At 33.5% G+C, this 24,870-nt stretch overlaps 1 protein-coding gene across 3 annotated transcripts in view; it reads right to left on the bottom strand.

Moving 5' to 3' along the window:
* Positions 1-5,498: 5,498 nt before the first annotated feature.
* UNC13C (unc-13 homolog C) overlaps positions 5,499-24,870 on the bottom strand; it is a 218,198-nt gene continuing 198,826 nt past the window's right edge. For all 3 annotated transcript variants that reach the window (XM_061999969.1, XM_061999968.1, XM_061999970.1), the window contains 6 exons: positions 23,557-23,613; positions 22,399-22,479; positions 18,209-18,356; positions 7,794-7,886; positions 6,939-7,098; positions 5,499-6,004 (listed from right to left, as the gene is read on the bottom strand). In XM_061999969.1, the coding sequence (XP_061855953.1) occupies positions 5,719-6,004; positions 6,939-7,098; positions 7,794-7,886; positions 18,209-18,356; positions 22,399-22,479; positions 23,557-23,613 (825 nt within the window). In that variant the 3' untranslated portion in view covers positions 5,499-5,718. The remainder of the gene's footprint in view (positions 6,005-6,938; positions 7,099-7,793; positions 7,887-18,208; positions 18,357-22,398; positions 22,480-23,556; positions 23,614-24,870) is intronic.

The following is a 24,870-nucleotide window of genomic DNA, read 5'->3' as shown; positions in this document are numbered from 1 at the left end:
GTGTCATTGCTGTGTAATGCACGTAAAGCCTGTGTGATTTTTACGGACAGAGCTCTGTCATGTGTTGTAAACTAAAATTAAGCTAGCATTCATTATGTATGTACAGTGCCTTCTCTACTCGAAATCTGGGAGACTGTTTAGAGGAGGAGAGCATATTCACTACATTGTAGTTTTTTATTAGTGTTCTCCTGTTCAGTGCACATTTTGACAATGCCTTTTCATTTTTTGATTCTGTTAGTCAGTAATTGACTTTTGTTTTCCTAGTGTTATGACCTCAGGCCTGAAGGCTTAACTCACATTGCAGTCAACTGCTATCACTCACCAGTAAAAAATTTCCCTCTTAAATGGGTCAACATTATTGAACAAAATATGTGGAGCCTCTTAGACTTCAAAGTAATGAAAAGTTCCAGAAAAGTTAGAATGAAAAACTCCAGAAAAGTTAGATTGTTTACTAATGTAAATATGTTTCAACCTTTATGTATACAGTCAAACAACAGTATATGTTCAGTTAATAGATCAGAGCTGTGAATAGCTCCATAAACAGAGTCTGTTGCTAATAACTCTCTGCTTTGTTCTCATTGCCTGATCTCCCAACACTGTGCTGACGAACAAGAGAGATGTTAATTTAGGTGAGACCTCATGTCCATGAAGACGGACTGGGACTGTACTGTCGTCTACTGCTCTACCTAATATTTTAATAATATCTTCCTTGCATTAACTTTTCTGATTATCTCGTACTATTTATTTAGAAATGAATCTGTGACATTTTAGTGGTTTTTACTATAAATTTTAAAGTATGTCCCCTTGTTATTTCATATTCTGCAATGATTAATTTATTTAGCTTAATTCATTGGGAAGGCTTTCAGCTTTAATTGATATAGTCTTTGAAATCTGAACCTGAATTCTTGTAGAAACATGGTCATAGGTTGTAAATTATTTTTGAACAGTTTGTTTAGGTAAATTGATTTTCAGCTATAGAATCTGTTTGAAAATATCCTTATGTTCATTTTCTTCTTGACTGGATTTGTCTTCAAACTAGGTTTTGTAGATTCGTCATTTACAAATTGAGTTATACACTGTAGTGTGTGTATGCCTTCAGTTGGAGTAGCCCACAAAAGAGAAGTATATATTCTCCAGATGTGTGCTTTTAATTTTTCTTTATTTCAACAAATATTTCCCCCTGCTTCATTAGTCACCATTTAATGTTTGTCTCCCATCTGTTGATTATAATTTCTAAAATAATTTAGAATTTGTTTCCTGAAAATTCATTTCTATAAAGAGGAAAACACAAATTATATGAAAATACCATAAAAATAAACATGTAAATAGCTGAAAACTTTCCAACACTTGCCCAGCTGTATTTTACAAATAACATTGAATCTATTTATATTAATGTTAAGTCTGCTAGCTGAATTTAATTTGACACCATAACATAATATTTTCCATGCATTTGTTCAGCTCATTGGTTTTCAAGGGGTTTGTAAGAAATGGGTATTTAATTCAGACTAATGCAGTAATGGTAAATTAGTCTTCTATGTTCAGTATTTGCCTACAAATTTGATTCTAAAGTCACTAACATGAGAATATTACCGAAAGCTAGTAAAACAGATTAGATGGAAAATAATGAAAAATATTGCTATATTTATTATTTCTGTAAGCTTCTCAAGTAATTCTGCTGATAATCTGAGTTAAAGAGGCTCTTTCCTATTTGCCACTAGTTGGTATGTTTCCACAGTAATTGACTGTATAGTTTTCACATGGAATTGTCCTGTATGTGCAGTGTAGATGTGGTTCAGAGAGTCTTCATGTTGACCCCAAAACATGTCTTAGGGGGATTTTCACTGATGGAATACATGTGACATAAGAGGAAATTGAAATCTTACTGAAGTCTAGATTTACTTGCATAGAAATGCAGCCAATAGGGAGGAAATTGAAAAAATGTTTTCATAGTTTGTTGCTGGGACTTAATTCTTTTGGTGATGGCCTGAACACCTATGCATTTATTATTTTGATACAAGTTTAACTCCCCAAAAGAGAACCATGCAGATGCAATTCCATCTCCATTCACCATAGATGTTTCATTAGTATTTTAATAGTGTCCTGCATTCAGAATCCCATATGAAAAGTTGAAGGCCGATTCAGGTACTGTGTTCTTAATGTAAGTGTCACTTGAATATGGCATTAGACAAAATGAAATTACTTCAGATAAATTGTTTTAAATTTCAGTCTGTCTGCTTCTTTTTACATTGATGTATTTAATTCACACATTACTAATTACTTTTGGTCATATATTAGCTATGAAACACATTGAGAAGAATTTAATTAAATTTCCTATATTAGGCTATTAAATTTCCACCCTAGAAAACAAAATAGAAGAAACAAAAAATCTGTCTTAACCTTTATTGAACAGAGTTCTGTAAAATTGCCATTTTCAAGTATATGGGTTAGTTTGGAGTGCTGTCATATCACAAGCTTCTTTACATGTAATTGTTTTCCAGATGTACATCAAGTGGTTTCCAGTCAGTAACTGCTCATTGGAGAATGGAAAATTCATTCTCAAATTAATTTTGCTGTTCTGCCATGTCTTGTTTTCTCCTTTATTTCCCTAAGTGTATGTATTTATACTCACTATCTTAACAAACCAGCACAAATGGAATTCCAACTAGAATTTTGATTACATCAGTTATCACCGAGAAATGAAACTTCAGAAATAGCTGTCAATTCACTAAGGTTAGCCCAGCTGAATTAACAAAACTTTCTCATAAATTAATTTTTTTTTTTTTAATGGAGCATTTACTGCCCTAAAAGAGAATATAGCAACTTTTAAAATGGCATTGAACTCTATTCCATATCAATCATGTTTACTATGAATCTGACCTGCTTGCGCTACAGCATTGCAAATACTTGCATTTTGATTCATAACAGTGTTTAAAAAAGCCCTGTGAGGTACAGTTTACACATTTTACTCTCATCTTCCACATGTTAAATTTTGAAGGAGAAAGCAAATATTTTTCTGTTAAAGATAGTGAAACACTAACATGTGCTGTTTAAAGCTGTAGATTAGAAGTGTTGTCTTTACCAGATTGCCTGATTACTGCTAGTGTGTGCAACTGAAGGAGACCACTAAGAGCAGAAATTTACTTCCTTGACAAGTTTGGTTATTATGCCTTTCTAGATGAATCTGAGGTATAAATAGTTTAGCGGGTAGTGAATATATTATGCACCAAAATGTGTGCTATTTTACAGTAGGATAAGCAGCTACAGAAAAATAGATGTACTCCGGGTAAATCTCTATCCTACCCTTTCTGATTTAATTCATAGAGCCACAGATGATTTATTTTGGAGTTCTCTTTGCATTTTATCTACAATAACGGCCTATATTGCAGGAACAACCTCACTTCTTCACTTTCCCCTTCTTCTTTGGAGTCTGGAGGCTGATGTTTTCTTACATTAAACCTTGTTAATGGTTAATATGTTCTGTGTTGTAAGCATTGTCGACCGTAGATGCTTTGGACTATACCTTGCAGAAATATAGTTTGGAAGGAGCATGACTTGCATATAAAATTGGAAATTTCTCGGGAGACTGCATTATACAGACTCAGATAAAATCCTCAAATTTTGTTGAAGTTACTGGAGCTACCTCTGGATTTTACTTTTAAATATACCACAACACACAAAACACGCATGGAACATTGGATTAATTTCAAGAGTGATTTTTGTCTCTGAGTTCTTGGGAGACTTTTGCAACTATTTTCAATTATATGCAACCTGTATTTAGTTGGTAGCATTAAAGATATGTTCTCAGAATTGTTATGGAGTAACATAACGACTACATTAATGAACTCCTTTTTGAAATGTAAAACTATCAGCATAACTTTTCACATGGACAAATGACTTCCTGAAATGATGTGTTAGAAAAGTACACCCAACAACATCCCTCTCTGCAATTCATAACTATGAGCAGGATGTACACAAACAAGAAAACTCGAGTCCAACCCTGCTGCTATGATCTTAGTGAAGTATTGTTCATGCCCTAAAGGCTGTGTAGGTCTCTAAAAGTCTAAATATACCCAAAGAAAACCTATGTTTTAGTATTCAAGCAAGAGGCTTGAGGGTGTTGAAAGACATCCTTAAAATCTCATCTAAATATCTATCTCACAAAAGGATATCCTGGAATCTGGTTTACGTATGTACTACATGTACTACATTTTTTAAAGACTAGACATGTCCTCTCTTCCTTTCTGATTTTTTTCCCTAAGCAAAGCTCAAAACTCCAACCTATGTTAGTAGAGACACTTGTAACCAACGACAGAAAAACCCTACCATTCTATGATTCTATGATTATTACAGAACATTAAGTGCATTATGTGATAATACACATAATTATTACAGAACACTGTATTATATATACTCCTTCCTTATTTATTATAGTTTTTAAAACACTGACATATCAAATCTCACGCTTATGAAAGAGCCAGATGCTAGACATCGGAAATCATACTTTGAAATATTATAAAACTGTATTCCAAGCCCATTGCATGGGCTTCACATATACATAAAGCCTATGGGTACATAAATAATATCAAATGACAAAACTAGAAAGTAGTTTCTTCATACTTTATTTTACAATTTCTCACTAAATATATTTACAGGACACAGAATTTGCTTTAGTGCAATACATAGTAATGTTGCATAAGTACAAACTGTTGAACTTTTCTAAAAAAATAAAGAAATAAAGCACTTAACTGATGTTACAGCTAAGTATGTAAAGCAACATTAATAACTCTGAGTGAAAATGCTAACAGCATCTTTTCTTTTCATAAACAATTTCTGGAAACAAACCACAAACCGGCATTACATATTCCAAACTACTCACCCTTGTACAGTACCATATCATTTAAAAAATATTTTTTTTAAAAGCACACATACTGTACTGTATGACAGTCTTTTTCTACAGATACTGACTTACTCTTTTGATACAAATATGATATTACCTTGGCAGTTTTGAAGAACAAAGTTATCTCAAGATATCAAACATCAGTAACAAACTCTGATAAGCACAGCTTCTTGAGAACTTGCTTTAACAGCATTTCTTCACAGTGATATTTATGAAAGGTTGGAAAAAGATTAGCATAAAATATTTCCATCCTTTTTTAGTTTTTATGCAAAAATCATTACTTTATATTGGTAATTATAAAATTACAAACACTTTCTATAAGTAACTGCATCTGTAGTAATGATAGAAAAAGTTATCATAAGATACCTAAAATGAGTCTTGCATGAAGTGATAGTGTGAGGAAAATCAGGTACACCTTTTAAAAAATAATAGTAACAGAGATAACTTAATTTAGAATAAGCAACATAGTTTAACAGAGACAACCTATTAATCAATTAAAACAGCTAATCATTTATTAATAAATGTCAAAAACAAAGGAAGTGTGATGAAGTGAAATCAACATTTAAAAAGATGTGATGAAACATTTACTCTTAATCTTAGTTTTGGCACTTCATTGGAACAATTACTTTAACAAAGACCAAATTATGTATAAAAGATGTACAGCTCCTTGACATACCTTGCAAATATAGTACATAAGTACTGGCAAACACTGAAAATATATTTAAACATTCCCACAGATTTGCACATGCATGCAGCACTATTCGGACAACAGCATTGTATCTATGTTCTTGATGATGACAATCTTGCATTACTTGTGTATTTTAGGCCATTTCTTCAGCAGATCTTGTTTCTGATTTAAGTCTTACAAATTCTTTAGCAACTTCGTCATTGGTCCTCTGAGAAAGTATTCTAAGAATTGTTAATCCAGTTTCGTCTACAGAGATGTTTCTCAACAAAGGATACCAAGATGCACAGCTACCTTTCTCTGCTATGTTTTGCAGCTGAATAACTGTCATTCCTATAATGCGATCTTCTCTAGCAAAGCAGTAATCTTTCACTGAAAGGTGAAGTTCGTAGGCTCCTGGCTTATCTTCATGACTCAAAATGCTGCATGGATTAAAAAAAAGACTTTAGGACTAGGAGCTCAGTGTACTGTCCCAAAACACTGAATGTACACTAGAAATCTTGTACAAATTATATTGGTAGTTTAATTTTTGTAGTTCCATTTTGTGGCAATAGAACATAATTTATTTTTAAACCATATAGTTAACCTTTTAGATGCTACTGATGATGTAGCTTCTTCTCCTACTGACCTGGACAGAAACAGAGAATTCATAATTCCCTCAATATCTGAAATAAACTGTTATCTTTCACTAGAAAGTACCTAAAAGTGTTCAACAATTCCACAATTATCACAACTACGTCTGTAAATCAACTGAAAAAAAAACCCGAAAAAGAAAATAACTATTGGCAAGCCTCAAAAGGAGCTTTGTAGTCAGACTGTGAGAAAGTGAACTCTCTCCTAGTCAAGGCTGGTGGGTAAGGTAAGGAAAATAATTGGTTTCTGTTATGAAAGTGGAGAAGGAGTAAACAGATGAGGGATGCTGTGAGGAGTAGTCAATTTAAAATTCCAGGTTAGGTGAAAGTTTCTTTCATCTTTAAGGGTTAAATAATTGAGATAAATAATACCATTAAGAAGTGTAGTACCCTTTCTATATTTGGATAACTCAACAGACATGAAGGCTCAGTCCTGATAACTACTTAGGTAAATAGATTCCTGGGTATATAAAGAGTTATTCCTGTGTAGAGAAACAAATTGTACATTTTAAACAGCCTTTGTAAGACTGAAAACTTAGTGTTGTCATTCATCTTATAAAATAAAGATACAAGTTCCTAAATAATTTTGAACTGGTATCTATATTTATGGACTCTAATATGTATAGTGGTTTTTGGATTTCTTTTTTTATGTTCTTACTAATTTAACTGCAAAAAATTGTTAAGAACCTTACATAAAACATGCAATTAAGAGACAAAGACTTACAACTGGAAAGTTTCATTGTATTTTGGTGACCATGTGTTGCTCTTTGTCTTGGTTCCATGTTTTCTTTTCTTGTCACTCAGGTTAGGCCCTAATATGCAAACTTCCACAAATGGCCGGAACATAGCTGTTGTTTGCCAGTTTAGATTATTAATTGCTACAACTATAAAGAAATAAAAGAACTTAATTTAAACAAAATTCCATTGGAAAAGCTCCAATTATTCATCTGCTATGACTTTGTATAGCAAATGAAAGGTGATATGAAAGCTTTCCTATAGGATATCAATACCTGGACAGCCTAGGAGTAGCTTTATCTGTTCTCTGTCAAGTAAGATATCTAACTAACAGTTAAACAGTAGCAAATATGAAAATATATTTTTACAAATGCCTTACATTAACAGCTCTTTTGTCTACTACCTTCAATGTAATTAAAAAATCAGTTTATAGTAATCTAAAAGATTCTGAGTTTCCTCTATAATTGAGGTTGTGAAACCAAAGGAATTTTTTAAAAAATGAAGCTTCTTAAGTCTTGATACAGCCATTCAGCACCCAGCTATGCTACAGTTTTTGAAAAATTAAATTATATGCAAGAAATTTAGAATGTAAATTTGTCATATTTGAATCTGTAATCACAGAGAAACGTAGACAGTACTTATCTGTGTAATCTTAACTTCTGCTGATGTTGAGCAAGGAAAATGTGCAACCCTATATCATCCAAAGCATATTCGTAGGCATACAAGTACTGTAATATTTAACATTTGTTATTTCATTATTGGTATGTTTTACATACGATGTAGTCCTTGGGAGTTTCAGACTTTGTTGTTGCTTTCTTTTTAAAATTAGCTATTTGAATCTTACCTTTGACAGTGACTTTATGATCACCAGTTCCAGGATGTGTAGAGATATCCACTTGTATAGATATCTCACCCACAGAATTATTAGTGGTTTGACCTGAAATAATAATAATATTAGCACACTTGGCTTCTCCATACATCAAGAGAAATATTGAAAGAAAATGAATGGTATTTTCTGTCTGAAACACTTAGAAATTTCTGACATATATTTCACATATAAGAGGGAATCAGTTACAGATTCGTAAGAGATTTTGTCACAGGGTAACTGGCAATTGCAAATGTCTATGTGAAGTGCCTCATTAAAATAAAACCCCTTCATCTGAAGCCTTCCATTCTGGTTGTCATAAGGTGTGTTTGGATCTTGAAATGCAAAAGTTTTGTAGAACTTTGTGCACACACTCCAAAAATCTTATTGCAAGTATGCATTTGGAAAGTTATTTCTGTGTTGTCATTGATGAATCTTTTGCTGGGGATTACTCCTAAGAACAGCACTGAAGTTCCACACTAACACAAAAATAGGGATTTAAAGACAAAAAGGGAGGTTTGTAGGCATGGCAGAGGAGACAGAAACTTAATTTAGAAAGCTTTTTACTTTTGAGCAGCAGTGCATGTTCTAAGTCAATTTGTACAGAACTGTGCCTTAAAAAGACTCTCAGCATGTATTGAAAGGTCCTTTAATATATGAGATTATAACAGTACAATAAAAACAAAACTGGACATCTTTACTTGTTCTTTAATTGGATAACTGAATGTTGAATTTAGTGAACCCAGTCTTGCTCCCTAGTTTAAACTCCGTGGATCTGCTTACTAAAGCAAATTACTACCCCTTTATAACTAGCTACTGTTTCTGTGGGTTAGCAGAGGAATGTTTCTGTCTTCCTTTTTTTACAGAAATTCCATACCTACTGGTTCCCCATCTATCTATATGTGAGGAGAATCAAATATTTCTTTGGAAGTTTTCCAGCAGCTCATGCAGGAATTAGGGAAAGAGTATGGAGAAGAGGTGTGTCTTCTGTAATCATGTTGAGCAAAATATTTATTTTGTGATCCCTCATTAATTTATATCTGGAATTTTTTTCTTTATGATGCATATTTTTTCTGGATTTCATCATCAGTGCCTTCCTAGACAATGATATTTATTCATTGTGTTGGGATAATATGTAGTTACACTCTCTCCCGATCTGAACATTTCATGGTCAATTGAATACTCCAAGTGTTACTGCTTCAGAGACCAAATTGGTTTTTTTTTTTTTTCCTGATACATCTAAATGTGGAAATGCAGTGCTCAATTAACTTGCTCAGAATCCTTGAACACCGTTCTGCATTTTCCAGCATTCAGATGAGTTTGGTTTGGAGTCATCATGAGTCTACTTTTGTATTGTAGTCAACAGTGTTTTATCAAAAATACACAGTATCGGTATCTTAATCTGCTTATAGCTGCTACTGCTGAATCACAGGGTACCTGTATAAATGTTGCTTCTGATGTGTTTCAGTATCAGCCACAGGATTTGGACCAATATTGATATGTAAACAGGCAACTTGTTAGACATGACATTTTTTCACGACAAGTTTAGTTTCAGTGGCAGCCATTACACTTCTTCTGTTTGGATCATTAATTAAAGCTGCACTAAATGGGATCTCTAAGTTGCAGAACTATTCTACATCTTGTTCTCAATAAATAATACATATTTAAAAAAAAACATATAAAAAGATAGGAATGAAATAGACTAAAAAACTAAACAAGATCAGTAGAATAGCTTTGATGGGTAAAACAATGTGCTATCTGGTTGTACAGTAAAGTAGCTTTTATTTCGGAACAGAAAGGAAATTATCATTTGGTCAATCTGATAAAACTGATCTTCCTTTTCTCACACAAATACCGTATCTCTAGACTGTGTACTGGAGAGTAACATAATATTGAGTTTCTTCTGCTTGAAAAAGAATTATTTGTGGTGTTTTTAATGAAGTTAATGTAGTGTAGCCATTTGTGTGCCACTATGTGAATTACATAACTTGAATTAAAGGATGACAACAATTTTATTTTCTTTACACCTAAAATTCAGAAGGCAGCTTATCTCGGCTTATATTCCAATGTATCAATTTTGAAATGTAAGTTATTCTCAATGGCTTTCTGATGCCGTAGAGAGTAAAGAGTGGAGAGTAAAAGAGAGAATGGAGATTCTAGAGCATTAATCTATCTTATTCTTCCATATTGTGAAATTCCACCTTTTCAAATTGTTACATACTGCATGGAATTCCACCATAACAGATTCTTTTTGTGGTGGTAGGCCTTTTTATGAATGATGATTTTGATTCCACATATAGCTGTCTTCAGGTATGGCGTTTGACCTGAACATGCTATAACTCTAATTTTCTATTCTGATTAAAAAGCTCTTATTGCCAAGCTGGGCCAGAAAAGAGAATGGGGAATTTGTAACATCTAAATCATAGAGACATTGACTGAATAGGATAAACCAAACATACTGACAGAATACAAATTCTTAAAATCTCTCCCCATCAAAATTAATAGTAATTTACCACTGTCTGCAGTGGAAAGTGCTGATCCTGAATATCACTGAAAATATCAGCCAGTGTCAACTACTTGTTTTAGTCCTTAACTTTAAATAACTTGGAACAAAACCTCCTTAGGAGAAATCGGGAATGTTTTAAAAGAAGGCAATGAACATTTTCATTAGGTAGCTTATGCAGCGATCTGTGGGTGATAGCAATAATGGAGTGTGTTATGTTAACCTGTAATAATGACACATTAGATCTTACTAAGATAAAATCTATGAATTTACAAGTCTTGTTCTATTTCTCCAACTTTTTAATTAACTATGCAAAGTGTATCCTTGCAAAGGTCCCCTAACTCATCTTTTTTTTCCTCTTCATCTTAGTCAGAGATTAGGCCTGTATGTATTGTTATGTTTGATAAGGTTCTAAAGAAATCTGTGTAAAACATCCCACAGTTTTATACCGAAAATGACCCTACGTTTCACTATTGCTGAGGAAACTTTCTGCCGCAGACTGTCTCAGTCAGCAGAGACAATTTCTATTGGAGTCAAGCATGTAAGTTTGGATTCTTTTAGTTACCATTCCATCCGTCTTGCATTTACTTTCTCTCTCATCTGCTGAACAAACAGAAATACAATTCTAGGACATTCAGTATTTGCTTATAGCAGCTTTTGTTGACATTCAGGAACCATGGTACTTCATTTAAAAGTCTCTGATCTGTTTGTTTCTGCTGTTTTGTTTTCTTTCTTGCTACCAGTTATTGTAAAGTTGCAGAAGACATTAGTGATTCTGATTGCATTACAGAAAGGTGCCTTTATCCTACCACATCTAAGAAGTTGATTTAACTGACAACAAATATCTAGCCCTGCACAGCAGAGGATGATTGTGTTTTTCCTCCTTTAGGGCTGTAATATAACTCATTAGAAACTTAAGAAACTTGCAAATAATTCTGCTTTATGATTGAAAATCTTATGGTTGCTTAACTATTACAATTTTCACTCTAAACTCTGCTTTAGATTTTATTTGTTAGGTTATTTATATGAATCAAAAGACAGCATTGACTCGTAGGTGGCTTTTTAAATGATCACCTGCATTTAAGCTGCAGTCATTCTGTTGCAGCAAACAACTGTAAAGGATGGAAAATATTTCTTCTGGCCAAAGATGCTTGCCCCTCAGTCCAAAACAATCAGGCTTCAATTCTTTCCTTATTTAACACCTGGAATGTCATCAATGTGATAGCCATTATAGCCTTAATGATCTTGAAAAAAGAAAGCCGTTTTCAACAAAGGACTTAGACAAATGTTTCTTAGTCACAATAGACATATTGGCTACATATGAACACCAAAATTAATTCTTCTGTTTTCTGATGGGTAGGTACCTTTGGACAAGTGTGAGCTTGTGGACTTTGCTAGGGAAAATAGTAGAAAATACAAGTGGAAAGGTGAGTAATTTATATTTTATAAAAATAAAGCAGAAACTTAGGTTCTCTAGAATAATATTCTTACTAAATGCAAGAGATTCCTACTGAATCATTCTATGATTGTGCACAAAAGTATATTTCTGTGAAAGGGCTTCTTTGTCCTGCTTGAATCCTATAGCAACAAAAAGTTTTCCTTTCAGGAAGATGCTGGAAACAAACTTCTAGGTTTTCATGAAAAAATAAGCTGAGTAGAAATAAATAGGATTCACGGAGAACGAGCTAGCACAAAATTTATAGAATTTAAGACCTCGAAATAGCAGGAACACTACTCTGGAAGTTGAGGCATGGAATGCTTGCATAATTTCTTGGGAGAAAGAGAAGGGGGACAAGGAAATATGATGAGTAGTTTTGGGGCTACCATGGGCATTGGGTTGCAGAGTGGTAAAACCATAAGAGTGGTAAAACATATCTGAGAAGCTGAGCTAATCATTGGACCATTCATAGGTCTTAGCTCTGACTCTCCAACTACCACAGTTATGCTACTATGAGTATTTCAGATAGCCAAGTTTGTGTACATAATTACTAAAACCAGCACTGTAGCCAAAGCTACCCTTTGCACTATGGATTCATTCTACATAGAAATGTTTACATAATTATGCAAATTCTCATGCAGAAGTATTTATGGAATACAAAACTGCTGTGTCTGAAAAGGTATTGCCTGACCTGTCTGTTAGCAAAGTTAGTTTTTATCCGGTATTGTACTGAGAAAAATCTTGCAATCTCTTGCAATCTCTTCTATTGCAAAATTATTGCAATCTCTTCTATTTACAGTTGAGTATGGCAAAATTTGATAGCTATAAGAAAGTGAAACAAAGCAGCCTTGAAAACTAAGCAGTGAAAAACCAATTATTTGATAGTGTAAACAACCCGGAAATACATAGTACAGACCCCAAAGAGGAAAATCCGCCCCTGCACTCAGCCATGCAAGCCTTCTCTTTCAGCAGCTCTGTGCCTGTTGTATAGTTTCAGAATGGTTGTCTAATAATAAGATTTAGAAAGTTTGTATTTGTTTTGAAAACATCAACCATTTCTCTTAAGGACTGCTTTATGTGACAGAAGATTCTGCAGCATCTGTAAGCCTCTCAGTTGAACAAATACACTATCAAAATATATTCTGTACTATTTGAATTTCTGTAATGTCAGACCAAATAATACAAGTAGTTCAGAGAGCATAATATAAAAGCAGAATATTGTGGTATAAGTACTGTGTTGGGTATTAGGATGAAATCCCTAGTTAAGGATATTTCCTTTGTCTCTGCCTAGGGGTAAACCAGGCTTCACAGGGTGAGGACTGACAATTGCACCCCATTGTGACCCTCTGTTATCTATAGCCACTTATATGCCTTTATGGTAAGAAACCAGGGATGAGCCAGATTTGATCTGTAAGGTGAGCATCCAATTAGCATCAACCATCAATATGCCTGTGTGTATATATAGATATATTGTGTAGTATTTTGTTTAACCAGGCAACATACAGGCAAGTATAGTCTCTCAAGAGAGTTACGAATGTAGTGAATGCTCCACTGGTACCATTAAGAAGTTATTTTTTAAAACTGATGTGTAGCTTATATTCATTTTCTTGAAGACTTAAGAGAAACTGTGATTTACAAATTATTTCTAATTCAGGTGATTTATGGTTTCATTTAAGACGTAGCCAAAGAAATTTTCTATTGTGACAGCCTCTCAAGTAAATGTTCTGTAAAATCCTTTTGCTTCACCAGCAGTCTTTTTTTTTTTTTTGTGTTAACCTTTAAAATTATTTTCTGCCACTATTCTGAACGTCTTTGCTTTCCTATTAGCATATGCTAGAATACTTCCACTAGCTTTAATTCTGCAAGTTTCTTCATTATTCTTATGGTTTTTTTTTGTTTTTTTGGTTTTTTTTTATTTGGTACTATACATTCCTTGCAAGTGTACTCTGATTTCTGCAGCTTGTAGTGTAGGACTATTTTTTTTCTTCCATGAAATAAGATTGTGTAACACAGAACTCTGACCTCAATTTAAAACCACAGTGGATGAAGCAGGGATTATTTCTCGAGTTAAATTCTGTCTGAAGTATAGGTTGTGAGAGAACTGGAAATGATCTGTAGGACTTGAAGTACAAGTATAGGTTTCAAAATATGACAGTTAATAATACAACAGTTTTGACATGAAAAGAACACAAAACCCCCTTTCATTTTTCACTTACAAGAGTTGCTAAATGATTTTTATTTTCTATAGTCTGATATCATCTGCTTGTCTAAACTACAGTATGTTTTCCATTTTCTAAGATAACTATCAGTTTAGTATTTGAGTCTGATTCCATGTGTTTAAGAACACAGAAGACAGTGAGGTTCTGCTTTGCCCTGTACCATTATAGGTTGCAAAGGAATACCAAAATGAATTTTGGCTTGTCAGTCAAAAAGAATTTGTTTATTTTGCTCATGCAGTTTACTTCCCTACATTGTCTTCAATGTCTTCATTTACTTCCCTACATCCTTGTCTTCACAAGACAAGCATAGAGTTACTATAATAGTTACTCATTCTCATCAGGTAGATATTTTTAATTCTGCTTAATATATTTTCTTGTTTTCAGATGATTCTTCTGTTTTTAGCTTTCAATTGTCCAGCACAAGAACAAAGACATTTGATACTAACTGGCTGATGTGAAAGAGTAGCTATTTTTTTGGCAGTAGGGACTGTAGCATAAGCTTCAGGTTGCTAGATGAGTATTGATTTTTCTGCTTAAGTAATACAAACTCTAAAGTCAAGCTAAAAAAATATGTTGCAGTCCTATCACTATGGATTGCTATGTCATATACCTTACAATAACTGTAGCACTCTCTAATGAGGTTTATAAAACTAAGCTGCTGTGAATGTACGAGAAAAATATTTCTCTATTTCCAATAAGTAACCATTTCAGATGCAACAGTGGCCCTTAGAAATTAATGGTAATAAATGAGAGCAAATTCTGGACACTGTAATGTTTGAGGTGCTGTCTTTTTATTTCGTTCATTAAAATGAAAATAATGCTTGTGGAAATGTTGTTAGAGTTGATGGTAAAATGTAAACATTCATAACAGTTCATGAAACTACTGAAGATTTAAGAGTGGCTAAACTGAATCACAGCCATAAATCTTCTTTTAGTTTTGATATTCTTTAAATTAAGTAGTCTAAAAGGTGAAGGTATAATTTAATTCAGTAACAAGGTGACTGCCAGGATGAAAATTCTCTCTTACAAATTTTGAGAAGCATCACAGGGACTGGTCTCAATTATGAGTAATAGTAAATCAAATATACCATAGAGCACGAAAGTTTCTACAGTAGTCCAATAGATATAGATGTAGTTTTACTTCAGTGTTCTGAGTCTATTCATTCTCTTAAATATAGAAATACAGTAAAAGAATTTGTCTTTTGACTTTTATAGTTCTGTCTGATTGCAAAAATGTGCTTGAATTTAGCTCAAGTTTAGTTAAAACTAGCTTGTCCTGCCTGAGCTGAAATTCAACCTTTTTGTTGTAGGTTGACAGCCTCTGTAAACACATCAATGTACAAATACATGGCCTTTTGCAGAAACCTTTGAACTTTCCTTGCTGATACATTGTGCTAGCTTACTGGCTGCCATCCAGCCATCAGACAGCCATGTTGTGGTTTAGCCATAAAGCACTAAGCCCCTAATCACAAGTGTGGTGTGCACAAACTTTTGATCACAAAACATGTTGAAAACAATTATAATCTAAACTTAAACATTATCCTGCAGCTGAATTTAGTACAGCAATAGATCACTTTTACACTTTTACTGTATGACACGATGTATATCATTGGTAGTGCCCAATCTAAAAGCAACAATTTACCGCTGACTGAAATCCCAAGGAAACAGAATCAATCAAAGATCTAAAACTCTGGTGATCTGCTTAGTAATGGTACACTGATGCTATGAGATTTCCACTTGGTTGCATTTTATATGCTCTTTGCAGAGATATTGATGATTGTACAGCGTGTAAGATAGTAATCACTCAGGCTTTGAAATGAGGTTCTTGTCACTAAACTGCCTTAAGGTTTAGTGCGCATTTTAGAGGTGAGCATTCTTGTTTAGAAATGGTGTTAAAGCATATTCTTGGATAATTGATTACTCCTACTGAAGTTGAATTGCATGTACATGAATACAGGAAATGTCAAGGATCATAACACACACTTTTACAGAGCTAGTATGCTTCTGAGGGTAAGGGTAGGTAACTACCCCTCCTCACACCAATCAAACAATTTTTTTTCCCTTCAATTTTTTAGAAACACTGCAGTTTAATAAATTATCTTCACCTCTGGTTAAAAGTAAGCCTGATTATTGGCTTAGGAAAACTGAGCACTCACTTTTATCTACAGATATAGTCATTGTTCAATATGCAATTTTCTTTAAAGTATTCTTTTTTTGTTCTTTCCATTGCTTTAACTAGAATTACATCCAACTATTGATTATGGATTCGTTACCTGCACAAAATATGAGGACAGATATAAATCTAATTATACTTCAGAGAAACTTTCAGATTTGCAAACAGCATCATTTTAAGTAAGTGCTAATGATAAAGCTACAGTTGTGAGGCTGGAGGTCATGATAGAAGAGTTCTTTTAAATGTGACATTAAAGGATGGTGAAAAGCTAGGAGTCACTTTTCCATAACTTTCAGTCCCAGTGGCTACACTTTTGATAATACGAATGTGCAAATATAGGTATGCTAATGTGTGCACAGAAATGAACAGAGACCTGAGGATGAAAACATGCTGAAAATCAGAAAAGACAAATTTGTGGTTCAGGATTTGTAAAAGATCTGCGCTTGTGGCTAACCTGAATAACTTCTTCTTCTGATGTTACAATGACAGTATGCATAAGGTAAAGCAGAATATAATAATATATAATAATATAATCATATATAATTCCTGTCTAGGTCTATATTGTTAATATTTTCATATTTTGGAGGGAGAATCTATTCTTTTCTATATTACAGTTTTATAAAAATTTCCTCACTTGTACTATATGAATTATTAACAGAGATGCTCAGTGTAACATGGAAGCTGTCTAAGAAATCCTTCCTTGCAGCTAAGCTTTGGGCAAGCTGCAAAACTGATGTTTTATGCTTTTTATATTGTGAATAACATATTGTAGTTCAGAGATAATTGATTTCCAGCCTAACTGTCCAATTAAAACTTTTCTGATTCTAATGAGTGGGAATAGAGTAAATACTTCATAGATCAGCAAATTGTATTCCTTCCCAAAGATATTAAGAGGGGGAAAGACCATTTTACAAATGCTCATTGCATTCAAAAGAAACCTAGTAAAGATTACTATTATGCAAAAAAATTGCAGTTTCTAGAATGAAAAAATTTTTCAGCTGGGACTATAACACACATTTTCTATAGAAAAACAGTTCCTGTACGTGCTATAGAACAGTGAAAACACTGTCCTAGATTGATGGTAAGAAAAAACTTCTTTTTAAAAAGAGAAGGAATCTTTGCTTTGAAGTATAATGATGAACTCTTGCCCCCATATTGAAAGTATGGAAAGTCCTCTTCTGAAAGACATCATTGGTGTGTATGTGTATATATATATATATATAAAATAAAGAGGATTTTTGTGGGGTTTTTTTTTTTCTTTTTGGTGAACTACTTCAAAATCCTACAGCAGGAGACAGTGGCTTCAGTGTTTCTGATGTCCAGATTCAAAGTACAACTAATACCACATTCTTGCACATTTTCTGACTTGGTTTGCTTTTGGGAAGACATCAAAATTTAGAATTTTGATCAATGACTTGTGCATAAAACAATGATGTGACTTTTTCAGCAGTATGACTTTGAATCCGAATTCTGGAATGCACAAAGGAAAGTAATCTAGACAGGGAAAATAATGCTATATTTAGCCTACAGAAGTGTTCTATTTCTTTTGAATCTATGAATTCTGTAATTTTGAATCCATGGGTTCTGTAAAGTGGAATCAGTGTGCCATATTAAGCACATGCTGCTCACAATTTATTGTTCTTGATCACAAAAGGAAACCTTGAGGAATATATCATACTTATTTTGCATATCTATATCTATATCTAGAGCTGCCAGTCCTTTCTAAGAATTGACTGGTTTTGCAATCACAATCTGCACTTTGGAACAGCCTCTACAACCCTGTTTGCATGTGGAGTGTTTCTACAAGTAACTCTGATATTCAGTATTCATATAGAGCTATGGGAGCTACTTTTCATGTGAAGTGACAAACTGATAAATGAACTGCCCTCAGGTCAGGTCTGTTGACCGACAAATGCAGTTGATACTGGATAACATCACATAGACAAATTTGTGACAATAAACCATAAAATACCACAGTGTTTGGAGAATGTGACTAGCAAATACACACTAAAAATGTTTAAAATATATTTTGACATACTTATATCCCTACAGATCACTTACTTTGAGATGTCTGAGTATCTATAAACTTCTTTATCAAGACATCAGTAGTCTGTGTGTAGAGGCTAAGAGCATATTTCAGGGACTGTAGGTCTGGGCTTTTTTCCAGGAAATTCTTTTTCAGCCCACTTCCTCCAGCATGGAAGTATTGCTAAAATGGAAAACAGATATTGTTCAAAGAGGTAGATTATTTGAGAGATGCCTCCCAGACATATAATTTTAGGTAAAATTCTCACACAAACTTTTAAAAATAACACCTGACACTTCTAGCTAGATTTTTTTATAATAGCAGGTAAGATAACTATTCTCTAAGACAAAGCGTTTTTCCAAAGGTAAAAATGTAGGTTTCATGGCAGGAAAAGAAATGAAATACAAAAATTTTCATCAAGACCTGCAAGACAGCACCCTTCCTTTCGATGTCACTCTTACAATGCTGATTTGGCTGTTCCCCTCTTTCATTAAACAAATAAGCAAACAAAAGAGAAATTAACATAAATATTTTAACCACAAGGTGACTCCTGATCCACTGGCACAGCTAGATTTGGAAGAAAATACTGACTGTGTAAATTATTCCATTATAATAAGTTTCCAATCCCAAGATGAGTTTTGAAAAATTAGGACAGATTCTTCCCTTCTTCCTTCCACAATGAAGAATTTTCCCTAAAATTTTATATAAGACAATGACTGATGAACTAATGCAATTAAACTACAAAGAAAAGATATTTGCTATACAAGTTTAAAACCAGTGTTTAGGTCAAAGACTTTGCAAAGCATTTGCATTGCAGCTCTAGAATTCAAGATTGATACACAGAGTTCCTGATAATGGCTACTTAGTAAGGCACACAGTGTTTTTTCAGGGAAACACTATGACTGCTTGATGACATGCAATATCGGTCTACTTAATATAGGGAATGTTGTGACCTATAGAATCTACTCTCCCTGCATTTTGGGAGTGTCGCTAAAGAGCTACATGCAACATTTCGGTTCAAGTATGTATATACTACGTACTTGATCTTAAGTGTATCTGTAACAAAGTAGAACTACAGCCCATAGATGCCCATTGCATGTTAGTCTACCTTCTGATTCTCAAGATTTTTGCAGGAGACAAAACATAAATGTACCTTTCATAATAAAGTCATTATCTACATTTCTTGTTGATAGCTATAGATTCTTATAAGAAAAAATATCCGTAGGAGAAAAACAAAGGATTTGAAGTCATCAGGCTGAAAAGTTTTATATTGTTTTAGTCCTCTGTGGGCAGTTAGTGTCAATTTAAGAGGTTCTGTCTAATTCACCTTTATATTCTGGTCATTGCATACTCATATGAATTTGAATCTTTCCAAGTGATTTATTTCATACTATAAGTTCCAAGAAAATCTCTGTTGTATTAATTGTATAAAAGTCTATTTATAATTTCACCAAGGATCTTAATTTACAAGCAAGTGCTAAAATCTAAAAAAGCTAACAGACATTTAAAGAAACAATGACATTTGACCATAATCTTCCCAAGTTTTTTCTTTTGCTTTTGTCCATAAATAGTAAATTTTGCAAGCAAAACCACTAATATGAATATATCATTATTGTATGAAATCAAATATAGAAAAATGAGTAAACAAACAGGGCTTATAGAATCAGTTGGATACCTAACACCTTGCTTTTTAGAGAAACAAGCCTCAAAATATTTCACTTGCTACTGGCGCTCCAGTCTGAGGAATTTCAAGGTTTGCAGGTGACAAAAGAGGCTTGAAAGTCATACTGACAAAATGGAAGGTGCAGACAGAAGTGCATAATGTCAAGTATGTAGAAATCAATGCTGTAGCCACTGCAGTCTCAGCCAAAACTGGACAAATGCTGCACAAGTCATATTGGATAGTAGTTTCACTTTGTAGAGTGCCTCTGGGTTTACAGTGCTTGCAAAGACAAAAATGGAAACTAGAACAATGTTGTCAATGAACATTATCTCTGGGCTGAGATAATGAGATAGCTAAGATGACTCAGTCTGAGACAACTGAGACCAGAAAGGCACTTTTCCTAACAGTAAATTGCAAATTAAGCTAAAAAAGAAAAAATATCCTTTTCATATCATACAAAGACCAATGATAGGATATATATATAATGAGACAGATATCTATTTAAGATAAAAGATTAGTCCTTTATTTTATGTTCTTCAAAGCATTAATAACACTAGTATATATTAAATTATAAATTTCCCAATTAATTAGTTTTTGGTACTACAAGATAGATTAATGAAAGGGAAAAATGAAAAAGACTGCAAGCATAGAGATACACTTTCCTGCAAATCCCTTTTGTAAAATACTTACTTTTTAAAACAAATATCATATGCTATTTTGACAATTCTCCTGTTATTATTTAGGCAGCCAAAATAAACATACCTACCTAGCATTACCAAAAAATGGTATATTTTGATCATTAAATTTATGAACTGCATTCTTAAATCAACATGGCAGTTGATTTTTTTTTACTTGCATTATAGCCTCAGAATATTTCTCTTTATTCACTTTCTGCTGATGTAGGATGAATTTTTGAATGATCAAGGCTATTTGCTCAGTATTTTGGAAAAAAAAAAAGCTTTTGCCATATCATCACAGAGTCACAGAATGATAAGGGTTGGAACCCTCTGGGCAGCCTGTGCCAGGGCTCCCTCACCCTCACAATAGTTTTTTCTTATGTTTAAGTGGAACTTTTTGTGTTCCAGCTTCATCCCATTACCCCTTGTCCTATTGCTAGCTACAATAGAAAAAAAGGGATGCCCCAACCTCCTGACACCCACCATTTAGATATTTGTAAATGTTAATAAGATCTCCCCTCAGTCTCCTCTTCTCTAGAGTAAACAGCCTCAAATATCATGTACCAAGTACAGTAAGGAAATTGGGAGCCCTTGCCGATGGTTCTTTCTTGTCTTTTGAGACACTATTTTGTTGCATGAGACTTGACCATGAATATGTCCTCTTGTTTATATCTTAAATTTTATTCTGAAGTAGTTGCCTCCTTATCTTCCTGATGTGTTATTTTGTCAGAAGCAGTTACAAAAATATGCTGTTAAATGTATTGCTTTCAAGTTATTTAAACCAGGTAAAGATCCAGGACAGTGTAAAAAAAGACTGATAATTACATTATTTACTTAATAGTTTCTTTTGACCAGAAAGCCAATCTGTGAAGATTGTATAAAAGTCTTGTTTGGTTTTTTTTTTTTTTTTTTAAAAATCAAAAAACCTCCACAAAATCACAAATTTTGTTAATTTCTTTATTTTTACATTTAGGAGCATAATGCAATAACCATAATATGGGTGGAAGTGAAACCAGTTTTTGGAAGATTTCATCTGGCTTATGGACTGCTCTTTTTGTACTTACAGAGAGGTCAAATCCTAGAGTTACTTTATCCCTTATCAATAGATTAATTTGTATTTCTAGTAATAAGGTTAGTATCAGGTAAAGCTGGATGTATTGTCTATAATATGTTTTTTTCAAAAATCCAATGTAAAATGTTTACTGCAATGCCAGTATTTTTCTGAAGTTGTTTTATGCATTACCAACATCTGCATCATGGTAGTGTTGGTAATGCATTGATGTTAATTTATTCAAAAATGTTTCTAACAAATGCACAATGAACATGATTTTTTGTTTTCACTGAGTGACAGTAAATTAGGTGGTGAATTCCAAACTGTTAAAAGTTGATAAATTCAAAGGGATATTGAATTTAAATTAGTACACAGTAATGTGTGGCATTAAAAGCCTTGTTTTCTGGTAGGCTGTAAACATCACTTGTCAGATGTATTTGCAGGAAGGTGCAGCTAGGAATAACCACAGTGTTCAGGCTCAATGTCTCCTTTGTGGGAGAAAAAGAGGCTACACTGCAACATAATAAGGATTTAGCACAGTTGCTTCAGCTGCACTAAACTGTAAAAGAACTCTGAATGGTAGTTAAGCTCTAGCCACCCATTTCTGTAATGGAACACATTTTATCTGCAACTGGAAAAAAAATTCTAACTTTCTGCAAGCAGAATATTAGATGTTTGCTTTCAAAACATTGCAAGGAGCTTGGGATCAAATGGTTCTTGACATAAAGAGAATCTTTATGATTCTAAGGGACTATTGTGTATTAGAATCTTGTTTATGTCAGTTGTGTTCTTGGTCATTCTGGCACAGAATAGGAAAAACATGTAAAGCTGTACCTTTATTGTAGCTAGTGCTACTTCCATTATTGCACACTGCCTCAGTGTCAGGCTTCTGGCTTCCTCTCGAATCACGTGGTCCTGCAAAGCAATTTCAGACTACAGTTGATTTTGAAAGAGACACAGTATTGTAGCCTGTCTATTCTTGGAAAAATAAATAAAGAAAATTCCAAGTGTCCCCCAAGCCCCTATGAAAAACAAGAATTAAGTCAACTTCAGACTTGTTTAATAACAAATTATAATCAATCACGTACTCTCTCGGAAACATGGATAGCAGGGGAAAAGAACCAACATTTAACACTGAGAATATCTGTGTAGCTTTGTTTCTTTTCCTAGGATATATGATTTCTTTGCTCTAGTGGATGGGAAAAAGGCTAAACTTTAAAGTTCAAATAATTATATTAGATGGTACTGAAATAATTTAGAAAATAAACCTGACAGTTTAATTAATGTTTGTTAATGCCCCATGTTTTTTAAAAAAGAGTTTCCTATTAGAACGTGAGTTAGAGTCATAAAGTGGGTACACTCCTGTGATATCTTTGTCTAAAATAAACATCTTGTGATTTACTAAGGCAACATTTTAAATTCTCCGGTAAACTGAGCAATTATTCATACAAGCACAAATTACTGCATTTTTGCCCAAATCTGAAATCTTAATGGCAAAACTGATTGGTAAACAACTGGCCTCAGCATCAAATGTCTAAGCTCTGCAAGTGTGCCAGGGACTTCACTAATGCAGTGCTGAGGAGTTTATTGTAGAGACATATGCTATAATTCAATGCATACCACAAATACAGAGAAGATAAGTTACCAGTATCCTCACCTTAGTGTTTTTTGAGAACTGGTTTCAGGAGGGAATACAAAGACATCATAATTTTTTTTTGGTGGTGTTAAATGCTTAGAAGGCCTAGTTGTGTGTTATGGGAATAATATCTTGACCCTTTACACATAAACATACAGTCTTTTGTTCTCAATTTTAATTTTTCTGTTCTTAATTTTGAGACTACAAAATCTTTATTCACCTATTCCACTTTCAACCTTATAACAGTAACTAAGCACAAGGATGTGGCATGAGGCTTGGCCTTACAGTAACTAATATTTAATCTATTTTTTTTTTCATTAGAGAAAGTCATTCAAAGCTTCATTTGGCTTTGTTACCTTGAGTTTTGACAGTTGTCCAAGATCTTTGGCTGCACTGAATATCATCTGGGGCCCCTGTAATCACATTGAAAGTTCAGGAAACAGCAGCACATTTGTGTTTTTATGTCAACATGATCTTATTTTCTGCTAGGACATTAGCCAAAGTCACTGTTTTACAAAGCTAAATAGAAATTTCAATTACACATCAGACGATTTTCATTCAGTTGATAAGGCCAAGTAGCTGAATGCCTGCAGAATGATTTCCTTCAGTATCCCATACTTGATACAAATACTGTGTATTCTGTTGATAGTGGTTTCATGTGCAGCTGTCTGTCTGCTACCTCATTTCATATTTAATATTTTTAAGCTGATGCTAGGGTTGTTCTCACACAGTGTGTCAATGAACTAGAAATTAAACCAGTATTTTACAATAGTCAAACCTTGGCATGATACCAAAGGCCAATGCATACATGTTTGTCTTAGAATGCTACTACAATTTCCTGCTCAATTTTTTAATTAAAATTACTGCAAGAAATATAATTACTAGTGCATTTACTTGGCAGTTCAGCAAGACATAGTTCCGAATATCTGTAGTTCAGAAAAAAAAAGAATCAGTTCAAAAGCACAATACAGAAAACATTTTCATTATTCTTTCTGTTCCAAAAGGTTTCAGTTTCTAGAAATAATTTTGCTGTCATGTGGTTCAGTTGCAAATGATGTAATATGGAACTGTAGCTTAAATTTTCATTATTTGTGTTGAGAATTGCAAGATAAACATGAAAATTAAAAAATAAACTCGGCTCTTAAATGTCTGTGCATCTCACTCTCAGACTGAAAGTCATTTTCAAGGCTACAAAAGGGAAAAATCTCTCTTCCAGAATCCTCTTTTTCATTGATTTTGTTTAATTATGTGTTCAATAGTAAATAGAAGTAGCAAAATAAATGCAACTAGCTATACAACTTTCACCGTGCCTGCTAACTGAGACAGTTTATATAGAAGTTATCACTAGTAAACCTCAATAGCTGGTGAAGTGTAGGGATACAGATGCGATACTGCAAGTATTCTGAATGCCTAATCCAGCTAATGTATCTATTTTCCATGTTCCTTAGTAATTTTAGACTCTATACTTAAGATATTGCATCTTCTACACAAATGAACAAATTTTTAAAGAAAATATGTTGCAGACAATTTTCTAGTCAGAGGCTCATTTTTCTTCAATGTGTATGGAGAAGCAAGAGTCATTTCAGTTTTATGAAAAATGGAGGCAAAACACTTGTGGAAATCCCAGCTGTTACCATTTCAAATGATTTTAAAGAGTCTTGAATGATAAG

Source organism: Colius striatus, chromosome 7, assembly GCF_028858725.1.
Source record: "Colius striatus isolate bColStr4 chromosome 7, bColStr4.1.hap1, whole genome shotgun sequence".
NCBI classification, from domain to species: domain Eukaryota; kingdom Metazoa; phylum Chordata; class Aves; order Coliiformes; family Coliidae; genus Colius; species Colius striatus.
Note: the sequence above shows the minus strand (reverse complement) of the source record. Positions and strands in the feature narration are given on the sequence as shown.